Raw genomic sequence first — 12,103 nt, forward strand, 5'->3', positions numbered from 1 at the left:
GGCTAGTTTGTACAAATCTAGCAATCTCAACTGGCAGGTTTCTGTTCTTTGGGTGGTTACAAAGTTAGGCTATTACTCAATCTTATAACCTTTTGGGATCTCTATTGAAATCCTAATTAAAAAATTATTACAATATTTTCTAGTTACCGGATCTATAGAATGTTAGTTCCCACACGGCTATGATTTGTATTTTGGAATTTAAAATCACAATGTTAGGGGCGCCTGGGTGGCTCAACTGTTAAGCGTCTGACTTTGACTCAGATCATGGTCCCAGGGTCCTGGGATCGAGCCCCACATTGGGCTCCCTGCTCGGCAGGAAGCATGCTTCTCCCTCTCCCCCCGCTTGTGTTCTCTCTCTCGCTGTCTCTCAAATAAATAAATAAAATCTTCAAAAATAAACAAATATACAAATAAAAAATAAAGTCATAATGTTAAATCCATGGTTTAAATCTTGTTTAATGTGATATGAATACCAGAAGTCTGAAGTTACTAGAATTGACTGAATGATTCTGAAACCAAGCCCTGTTCCAATGGAATTCTAAGAGTGATACTCCCTTTCTCTAAATAAAATTAAAATTTTTTAAAAAATTAAAAAGTAAAAAAAAAAATTAACAACTAACACACTACGTATCCTTAAGATTTACTTCACTGTATGAAAATTTTAAAGCAAAAAAAAAATAAAACAAGAAAAAGTAGTGAACTCTAGTGAATGATATGCGTGTTGAAGTCTTTAGGGGAAAGTAAACTTTGAAATGCATTTAAAAATAGATGGGGGCACCTAGGTGGTTCAGTCAGTTAAGCATCCTTGATCTCAGCTCAGGTCTGGATCTCGGGGTCATGAGTTTGGGCCCTGCACTGGAGCCCAGCGTGGAGCCGCTTAAAAAAAAAATAGGTAACTTGATGGACAGAGGGACAGACAGGAGGATGAAGCAGGTAAACTGTTAACAGCAGGATCTAGGCGGTGAGTATACAGGTGCTCACTATTAATTTTGCTTACGTTTGAATGTTTTTGTAATAAAATGTTGGGGAAGAAAGTCAACATGGTAACAGGAATCCCTAGCAATCTCTATATATCACATCTTAAAAGAGGTGACTCACCAGATAAAAGGGGATGGAAATTTTGTTTTTTCCTTCCCTTGTCTCTGTGACGGCCCCAAGCCACTGAAATGCAAAACTCCAATCCACCCTTCTTGCCAACCACCCGCTTGATAATAAACCCTCCAACCGAAGCAGGGAGCATCTTAAGGCTGCCAGGTCTCATTTAAGATCAGTACGATATAGTATCACATTCCTGATGATGTCACCTACTCAAAGCTATCTAAACAGCTCGTCTATGGATGAAACTGGGGGAGAGGCAGGGGTGGGGAACAAAGTAATAAGCACCTCCAAACATACCCCAAAGTGTTCTACAGTATTTTGGAAACACAAATATACTTCAGTTGGTCTTTTTAACATTTTATTTTGCCTTTCTTAATGCTAGTGATATTTTGCTGAATACTCGTCTTCAGTAAAACACAGAAATCTTAAGGACACAGCTTGATGAATTTTAATAAATGTATGCAGCCAGGTAGCTATCACCTAGATTAGATTATAAAAAGTGTCCTTCTATCCCTTTCCAACCAATTGCCCTCCCCCCGAATCTGAGGCAACCACTACTCTGATTTCTATCACCACAGATGGTGACAGTATATGGTATCGTAGGCTATATAATTTTTTCCTCTGGTTTCTTTTGCTTAACATAATTTTTCAGATTCACCCATGTTGCACGGATCAATCATTTTTTGTTGTTGTTACTGTTGAGCAGTAATCCATTTTGTGAACATATCCCTTTTGTTTATATATCCCCATGTTGGTGGACACTTGAGTTGTTTCCAGTCTTTGGCTATTATAAATAAGGCTGTTATGAACATTCTCATACAAGGAAGTCCACCCTTTGGGGTATATACCTAGGAGTGGGATGGCTGTGTCATACAGTAGGGATGTGTTTAAGCTTATTAGGAAGTGCCAAATAGTTTCCCAAAGTGATTGTACCACTTTGAACTCTGCCCAGCGGTACTGCAGGAGTTCCAGTCCCTCCACTTCCTCATCAACACTTGGTACTGTCAGTCCCATTCCAGTGGGTATAAACAAATATCTCATCGTTTTAATTTCTATTTCCCAGGGGACAATGATGGCACACACCTATTCACATATATATTGGTCATTTGGATATCTTTTTTTTTTTTTAAGATTATTTATTTATTTATTTGAGAGAGAGAGAGTGTGTGTGTAGGGGGAGGAGCAGAGGGAGAGGGAGAGAAAATCTCAAGCTGACTCCCCTCTGAGCAGGGAGCCCAACATGGAGCTTGAGCCCAGGACCCTGAGATCATGACCTGAGTCAATGTCAGATGCTTAACTGACTGAGTGTCCCAGGATATGTTCTTCTTTGAAGGACCTGTCCAAGTGTTTTTCTCATTTTATTTTTTAATCTGAATTGACCTTGAAGGTAGCTTTAACTGGATCTCTCTAGAGCCACAGGCCGCCTTCAAAGCAGCATAAGGTAGTTCGCCATATTTAGCTGCACTAGAATATAAGTTTCCCAAGGGTGGGGATTTTGGTCTGTTTTGTGTATTAATGCCGTGTTAATCCCCGGAGCCCAGAACAGCGCTTGGCACACTGTGGGTGTTCAATAAATATTTGCAGAATAAATATGCATTCGATTTGTAAGTAAAAGGAAACAAAGGAGAAAACATTTTCTTGGGTTTTTTACTGAAAGACTGCCAGTATCTTCTATCTGTCACACCCTTCCTCCATGTCTGGGAAACCTTTCCTCCAAGAACTAGGACCTGGCTGTTAAGAGAAAGGCCTCTAGAGCCAATGACCAAGGGTCTTCACACAATATGAATGTTGATTTTTCTGGATTAAAATAAAAAGAAAATGAAAAAGGAGGAAGAAAGGATTCCCAGGAAGGCAGACAAGAAACAAAAAGGGCAAATGAGGTAGGTGAGATGGATTCTTCCTGGGACTATCCTTTCCTGGAGTCTCTCAAGGCTTCCAACCAGAAGCTGTTTACATCTAGAAATAGATCAGTATCACATTAGCCTGTTTATAGTGGGGGCTCACCAAGTGAGGAATTCAGTCACTGAGCTGTGAAAACCACAAGAACTGGCAATGAAGATTCTTGGTGGGGAACTACTGTCATGGCTATAGGGTAGGTCTGCCTCACAACAGTGGAGGAAGATGCCAATTTCACACACCAGCTTGACAGAAATCTAAGGAAGAACAACCACGCAAGAGAAGCAGGTGAAGGCAAAGGCAGCTGCCTGTCCAGTTTTCCCACATGCATCTACAATGTTACCTGCAGAGTCCGGCGCTTGTTATCCTCTGTGTGGATCCAGGCTCGAAGAGTCAACTCTGTGATAAAAATCTGGGCTGCCTTGGCAAAGAGCACAGGGGCTTCTGCACTGATCATCTGCAACAGACGTAGGCCCTTCCTGTCAATCACCAGCACGTCATTCAAACCAGTCCATTTGTCCCTTGCCTCATGTCCTGACATGGACAAGGGGGCAAGGTTTGGAAAATGAGAAGGTGAAAGCCTCAAGAGATTCCAAGGTAAAATAAATTCACAAGCAGGGACAAAGCAGGTAGCGGGTAGAAGAAAGGAAGAGGGAAGAAAAATACTTACTTTTCTAGGACATACCATGCACTTTCTTACTTTCATAATAGACTTTCAAAGAAACTAAGGTTTAGGAGAGGAGATGTGACTTGTCCATGGCCACAGAGCCAGTAAGTGGCAGGGTTTAGGTTCTAATCCAAGGAGAGACAATGGAGGGAAAGATAATGAGTTTGAGAGTCGATGGATTTAGGTAAAATTTCAGGCTTCCCATCCTTCTGGGCTTTATTTTTCACATACTGAAAAGAAGACAACCTTCCCGTGTTGCTGTGGGAATCAAATTAGGTGCTCCATGTAAAAGCACCCAGCACACGGCCCGGCATTTAGTAAGTGCTCAACTAATGTAAACTGCCTTGCCATGTCTGACTTCAAAGTTCAAGCTCTTGGTCAAACAAGGCTCTGAGCCCTTGGTGAGGTGGTCTGTGCAGGATATAGCCATGCAGGACACAGCCACGGAGTTAAGGAAGCAGGAGGTAAGAACAGGGATCTTGGATCTTCTACTCTGGGTAAGTTACTTTTAACCTCTTTGTGTCTATTTCCATATCTTTATGAAGGCACTAATAATTCCTATCCTATCGAATCTCACAGGGTTACCATGAGAAGGAAGTGAGAGTTAATAAAAGGGCAAATTATTGTGAACTATTAGCTTTCTATACAAACACAAGGGACTATTAGTTTTGGGTGATAAGGAGAGTGCGTTGTTCTCTCTCCGAGAGTTGAAATGGGAAGTGGGCTCCTAGGAATCAGAAATAGCCGCCTGCAAGGAAACCTTCTCACAGGCGATGGGTCACATAAAGCAACTCACAGAAAGTCATAACAGGAGAAATATCGTTATCAAACATTTCTTAGAGCGTAGAGCTCATAGCAACAACAGAGACTGCAGTAAGATGTTAACTGAGGAGATGGCGCTGTCCTGCTGATTTGATGATTTGTGTTTACCCTGCGCAATGAAAAGGACGGCTGATTCAAAAAGCAAACCCTCAGCATATTATCAACATCTGAAAAACAGGATATCCCTAATTTCCAGAGAAGCACCATGTAATAATTAAAACTGTCCAATTTAAGCTCACTTAACAATTTTAGGCAGGAACCAAATAAAACAAGCAAGAGACAATAACGATATTTTCATTCTGTTTAACCAAACTTTGAGCGCTACAGAAATGAGCAACAACCTACCCATCGTTATAGCTTCAATACGAACAATAAAAACGAATTATGAATTCACCTTCACATCTTCATCCAGTTTCATAATCTTCTTAATACGAGCCAGTGGGAGTTCCTGTACTCGGAAATCTTTCTGAAATGAGTAACAAGAGGGACATAAATGGTGGGGACAATCAGCAGGGTATGACAGGCACCATGAAACACTGTGATTGGCCTAGTCCCTCCTTTCCGAAAATACGTCAGGAGAGGAGGTACAAATTAAATGAAGAGAATCCAAGTCCCGGAGCAAAATTCTTCTTAACCCATGCAGAGATTCAAACAATTAAAGGGTTTCAGGATAAATTTACGATGCCATCTAACAGTGCCCTCGTGAAAAGTAGACCCAAAGAGTATCAGATTCTTTGCTGGCACAATTCAGAGGTGCGTTATAAGCGTCTCTTCCGCAACCCCCCTCCCCCAAAGCTTACCAGTCTGCAATATGCAGGTTGAAATGAGACTTCTGCCTCAGGGGCATTCCTTTAAGTTGCCAGGTCTTTCTTCTATTCTGAGACTACAAGGGCAAGGTGCTGGCAGCACCTGACCACGGGGACCCAGAGCTGTCTTCAGCCAGTACTGGCTGACACTGGCTACTTCTGACCTTTGCACTAACCTGACACCAGGAATCAGGGAGGAGGGCCATCGCAGCAGCAAAGGCCTTGTCTCCAAAGTTTGCTTGAGGGTGGGGGATGGGAGCAGAAGAGTAGGGGGAAAAAGGGTGAATTTATCAGCTGCCTTTTAGGAACAGCCCTGGCACTTTTTTCTTTTAACAAACAAGACTGGGCTGGGAGGAAAGCACACGACTTTACTGTGGATAGGACTTAGGAAAGGGCTTTTTGACCAGCACTACTCCAATTATTTGTGGTTTAAGCCCTTTTTTATTCTGATACTACTGATACTCAAACACATGCCCAGTGATGGACGCAATTCTAGAAATAAAAATCAATTCTAGGTTTCAAAGCTGCCGCGAAGAGAAAGGTGCAGAGGCAGAGATTGGCTAAAATCAGCGAAACCCCTACTGGGCCCTGGTGTCAAGTGCCAGATTCTATAAGTGGTCCGAAACGTGACTCACAAGCCCAAGGTGCTCACCTGGGAATGTGCACCATCACATTATGGAAGGACCAGCTATTATTTGAGATTTGGTATAATGAACGTGCATAAGTGAACTTTCTTTTTCCAAGACCAGCAGAAACCCTCAACTATATGTCAAAGAAGGCAGTGGAGCTTTTTGGAAAAAGGTCACCAGCCTCCCCAGAATCCACTTTTATGACTACAGAAGGAAGAGTCTTATTATGATAAAATGCACACTGAAAAACTGGATTTCTCCTCACAAACCCAACAAGCAGCTTGGGACCACTCATCTCGATAAACCTCCAACACCAATTTTTTTATCTTTTCCCTTTCCAGCTTAGGTAAAACATTTTCCAAGAAGCCTCTACTGAAGCTAATCCTGGAGTGGCAGGGCTTTACAAGTCCAAATTACTAAAATCTCGCCCAAAAGAGACAGCAGGATATATTCTTTTTGTTCTCATTTTTTTCTCCTCTTCCACTGACTCATTTGTGCAACTCAACTAAGAGTGAGTGTATGGTACCGGCTACTGTGTAAAAGATGCAAATCTATTCTTCCCTTTGAACAGATTACAGTTTAATTGTCAGAGACTGCCAGAGAAAAATATTATAACGCCCTATGCTATAGGAGGGTGGGGGTGTAAAATCCCACAGGGACAAGAAAGGAAATAACCTGCTGATGGGGCCGGGGGAGGGGCTGGAATGAATGAGAGAACTGGCAAACGCTCCACGGAAGGGCTGACATCTGAACTGTGTCTAAGGGATGTTACAAAATTTGCTTGTTGGAAAAGGATGAGAACGTCATTCAGACAGAAGCAACACAAAAAACATGGCCTATTTAAGTTTTAGATGTATGATCTTAGTACAGAGAGAGGCAGCAGGAAAGAGAATGCTGGATTGGGGCCAGACCCTAAAGGGATTAAAAAAACACGTTTCACCACAGAAATCAATCACTGGTATGGCAGATCACACAAAACGATGATGCTAAACAGAAATGCCAAGGAGAATGCTGGGATAACTCCTTTGGAAGGCCTCCCAAGACGATCCACACAGCACGAGATTATGGCCACAAGGTCTAACTCACTTGCACGTGCACTCTCACTGAGCTTGGTTATTTAATATATTTCCACACGACTGCTCTAAAGTTTCTTTCTTTTTTTTTTTAATAACTCACAGAAAGACAAATACTATATGATTTCACTCATATGTAGAATTTTTTTAACAATAAATTTTAATATTTTTAAGATTTTATTTATTTATTTTAGAGAGAACACAAGAGGGAAGCCGGTCAGAGGGAGAAGCAGACTCCCCACTGAGGGGGGAGCCTAATGCGGGGCTCGATCCCAGGACCCTGGAATCATAACCTGAGCCAAAGGCAGACACTTAACCGACTGAGCCACCCGAGCACCCCTGCCCTAAAGTTTCTTAACCAAAGCCAATAAGAAGACCTCCTTCCCCAAGGTGAAAAGAGAAGAATATTACTTTCAGAATTTCTATGAGACTATTCTTCAGTCAAACGCAACAACAAAAGTTTCCACCTTGGAGAGGTCTAAAATGAGGCAGAAATTTACCAAAAAAACCCTGCTCTAAGTCTCCTCCACGAAAACCTTTTCTTTCAGGAAACTTTCTCATGACCCCCAACCCTGGAGATCTCAAGAGGCAGTGTGTGAAAAGTGGATCTTCAGATACGCATGTGTGCTTCATTACCGCTGAGAACAGCCCAGTCTTCTGTGATCTCATCCTAGCTTTCCAGTCACATGTAAGGGCTGACAACAAGCTTACTGGAGAGGGCAGCGCTCAACCAGCCATAGGCTGAGGTCCACTTACTTGCCTTTTAATTCAGTGACCCCTTGTCATTGGCAACCATGCAACTGATGTGAATCCCATTTAACTTCTCCTGACGCTGATCCAAGTGGAAGAAGTGACATACTTTTTTTTTTTTTTTTTAAAGATTTTATTTATTTATTTGACAGAGAGAGAGACAGCCAGCGAGAGAGGGAACACAAGCAGGGGGAGTGGGAGAGGAAGAAGCAGGCTCATAGCAGAAGAGCCTGATGTGGGGCTCGATCCCATAACACCGGGATCACGCCCTGAGCCGAAGGCAGACGCTTAACCGCTGTGCCACCCAGGCGCCCCAGTGACATACTTTTTTCCCCCTACCCTTGGGAGTGATATCAGCAAGGTGGAAGAAGAGATTCTCTCAGAAAATTCTTGTGCTCCTGACCACAACCAAAGAACTACATTTAAAATGCTGCCATCTGAAACTGCCGAGTTTCAAGAAGTCTGAATTCACTCAATGAGAACTTGGAGCCAAGGAAAAGTCAATGGGTCTCAGGCTGCACCAAAGAATATCCGGAGTTTCAAATAATGATGAGAGATCTTTTCCAGGCCTACCCAGTCAGGCACTCTAGCAAAGTCAAGATTCTAACCCTCTCCAAAGCAGTGCTTCTCAAGCTTGGCTGCCTGTTAGAGACACCTGGGGAGCTTTTAAAAAACAAAAGGACTGGGCTCTACCCCAGAGTAACTGAACCAGGAATTCTAGGGGGTGGAGTTCAGGCATCATGTTTTGAAAACTCTCCTGATGACTACAACCCAAAGTGAGGGTTAAACCCTTGCTACTCAAAGCGAGGTCCTCAGACCAGAAATGGCATCACCTGGAAACTCAAAAGAAATGCAGAATCTCAGCTTCCACTCCAAATGTACTAAATAAGAATCTGTATTCTAACAAGATCTCCAAGTGGTTTATACAGACAATAAACTTTAAGCAGCACTGCTCTACAGGAAGGGCTCAAAGAGCACAAGACGTATTTTCTAAAAGTCCACCAACTTTCATCCCCAAGCTCTTGTTTAAATGGTTAACTGGTTTGTCTGTAATGTTAGAAATGTCGTTGCCCAATCTGAAGGTACCAAAGAAGGACAAGATGTACCTGGCAATTAAAAGAAAGTGATCTAGCCATCAAATTACAGCTAAGTGAAGGCTGAAAGGAACAGAGGGAATAAGGGGTGGAAGAGATTTTTTTCAAGATTCAGCATTGTCGCCCCCCCACCCGTGCCCAAAAATACAAAGTTAGCTTTTTCTTCCCCACCTTCAAAGAGGTCTTCAGAGGAGTAAAACTCAATGCCAAGAAGTCTGTTAATTAGTGTTCCCAGAGCAGGAATACAGTATTTTGCAAAATCATCCTAGTGCACAATCATTTGGTATGATTTTTAACCAACTTCAATCCCAGCTGCACGTCACCTGGATTTATGGACAATTACAGCGTCTTTTAAGAGTGAAAAGAACATACTGGCAAAGCGGAGATGAAAGATGAATTGCTTTTGCAAAGCTCAGACCAAAATGATTGAGGCCAGAGTTCCCAATACATCATGAGATAGATCATCTAGCAAACTTCAATTTGTTTTCGGAACAATCTCTGTCCCAGTCTTAGAGAGACCACACCACCTTATGAATATTCTCAAAAGTTTTATTTATGTTTGGATAGTCCGAACATATGAATTTTTAAAAAATCTGTGAGACATTTTGAGATGTCAACCTAACATATCTGTTAGGCTCTGACATATCTCAGGAAGTCTGGTTGTAAGTGCTGTTGAGTTCTGGAAAGGCACAGACCAAATGCTAAAATACCTGGCCACGTTACACAGGCCGAGGCGCAGTCAGAGAAGCAGATGTCTTTACGTGCCATAGGCAGAGGGGAAAAGAAGAGTCTTAAAAAGGGAAAGAGCACCCCAACTTTCCTAGACTGCATTCTCACTCAAATCTGGCACTGATGTTGCTTCATACGAAATCGGAGATGGAGGAGTCTGATTCATTCAAAGATTTACTGTGCACCTATTAAATGCCAAACTTTGTTCTAAGCATCTGATGTAAGAGATCCCATGGTAGTGGTCTAGAAGTCTTTGTCAAGGGGAGAAAACTGCAGTCATCAATAGAAGAATCATTAAAGACAACTGTCCTCCTTGCTGGTCTTTCTCTTCATTCATAAAACATGAACTAAAATTGAATCCCTCAAAATAACCCACTTTGAACCTCTGGTGGACTAGCTAGCTGTCTAAATAATAAAAGCTGGTTAACACCACAATCTGCTCTTTTGGGCAATCAAACTTCAACATTAAACCAAGTCGAATAAAAATCAAAGCCCAGAGTCTCAAAGAGATACCTGAATACCCATATGCACAACAGCATCATTCACTACAGTCAAGAGGGGGAAGCAACCCAAATGCCCACTGACAGATGAATGGCTAAACAACATGTGGCACACATATATACATGGAATACCAGTCAGCTTCAGAAGGGAAGGAAATCCTGTCACACGCTACAACACGGATGAATCTTGATGACATTATGCTAAGTGAAATAAGTCCGTCACAAAAAGACAAATATTGTATGATTCCACTTATGTGAGGTACTCGGAGTGGCCAAATTCAGAAACAGAAAGTAGACGGTAGCTACCAAGGGCTGGGGAGATGGACAAAGGATACTTGTTGTTTCAGAGGTACAGTTTCAGTTCTGCAAGATGAAAAAGTCCTGGAGATCGGTTTCACAAAAATGTGAATATACTTGACACTACTGAACTGTACATTTTAATTAAAATTGTTAAGATGGTACATTTTGTGATGTTTTTTATCACAATTTTTAAAAATCAAAACTTAAAATACAGAAAAGTTAAGTGCTGAGCTGGAACCATGGAGTTTATCTGGCCACTTGCCTGATCCTGGATTTTTGCTTCTACGCTCAAGTTGGAGTGCAGACTTGCGGCACGGGCCTAATCCCACGGCAGCCCCGGAGGGCACTAGCTTTACACCAGGCCGACTCCTGCACACAAACCTCATAAGCTTAACTGTGAGATTACCCACCCAAAATATGAACAAAATACCCTACTTTCTATTTAATCATTTCTTTTCCTCCTCTCTCTTACATCTGAGACAGTGTAGGTAACTACCACCTTTATACCACCGAAAAGAAAATGACTTTTCAATGGAAATTCATCTGTGAACACAAACCACTCTGAGAGAGGCCAAGGCAAGTCCAGTTGCTAAAAATGCCCTAGATAAACAAACACGACCCACAAGTACATCAAAATACGATTTTTTTTTAAATCCCTGAAGTCAGTGGGGGCATTTATCATAATGAGAAGTTATTTTATTTACTCATTACCTGTTTCTAGTTTATCTCCCCCCCACCGGAATGCATGTTGTGTGAGTACAATGATCTTGTCTGTGGGGCTCACTACGGGATCCACAGTATCCAGCACAGCCACAGCAGGTGTATAAGAAGTATTGTTGAGTAAACAAATAAACTGACCTCGTATGTCTGAGGTTTAAAGGCCTAGCTCTAAGGAAGTGCAACATCAGTTCTACATTAGGAAGGAGTCTAGTGTCTGCTCTGGCAGGATGCTTAATGCCTTCAAGGCAGGAATGACACATCTAAAACACAGAGATCCTTCCATATTTGCTAAAATGACACCAAATGGAACATTCTTCATTAAGGAATTAACACTACACTCTGAAAATATTCTAATTCTAATGTATCACTTCCTGCTACCACTGCCATACCACTCTACTCCTACCCCCATCTCACTACCCACATAGTAACCCCCAGCCACTCTGAACTTCTTGCTGGTCCTCAAAACATAAGGCCCTCCCCTCTGGGCCTCCAGGCCTTTATGAATGTCATACTCTCTGCCTAAGATACACTTGCCTACCCTTTCCATCTGGTGAATGCTTCTCATATTTCAAAATCCAAAAAAACATGTCCCCTTTACTTAAAGCCTCCCTAACTCAACCAGGGAGGAATAAGCACTATGTCCTCTGTAATCCCAGAGCACTTTGACTTTTTACTGCTTCAGACTCATCACTGTGCCTGACTCAGTAAGTATTTAATAAACGGTCACTGAATAAATGACTCTGACTGTAATTACTAGACTATAAGCTCTGCAAGGGCCAGGGTAATATTTGAGTCTTCTAAGCCAGTGGTTCTCAATGAGATGATTTTAGCCCCCGGGAGACATCTGCCAATGTCCGGAGACATTTTTGGCTGTCATAAGTGAAGGAGGATTGCTACTGGCATCTAACGAGTAGAGGCCAGAGAGGCTGCTACACACCCTACGATGCACAGGACAGCCCCTCACAACAAAGAATTATCCAGCCTAAAATGCCAATAAAGCTGCTGTAGAGAAACCCTGA

The 12,103-nt window shown here is 42.2% G+C and overlaps 1 protein-coding gene across 8 annotated transcripts in view; it reads right to left on the reverse strand.

The window, feature by feature from the left end:
* Nucleotides 1-12,103, reverse strand: part of NFYC (nuclear transcription factor Y subunit gamma) — a 64,253-nt gene that overhangs the window by 15,242 nt on the left and 36,908 nt on the right. For all 8 annotated transcript variants that reach the window (XM_057310732.1, XM_057310733.1, XM_057310736.1 and 5 more), the window contains 2 exons: nt 4,878-4,949; nt 3,338-3,451 (listed from right to left, as the gene is read on the reverse strand). In XM_057310732.1, coding sequence (XP_057166715.1) covers nt 3,338-3,451; nt 4,878-4,949 — 186 coding nt within the window. The remainder of the gene's footprint in view (nt 1-3,337; nt 3,452-4,877; nt 4,950-12,103) is intronic.

The sequence above is a fragment of the Ursus arctos genome, unplaced genomic scaffold (genome assembly GCF_023065955.2).
Source record: "Ursus arctos isolate Adak ecotype North America unplaced genomic scaffold, UrsArc2.0 scaffold_12, whole genome shotgun sequence".
Lineage (NCBI taxonomy): Eukaryota > Metazoa > Chordata > Mammalia > Carnivora > Ursidae > Ursus > Ursus arctos.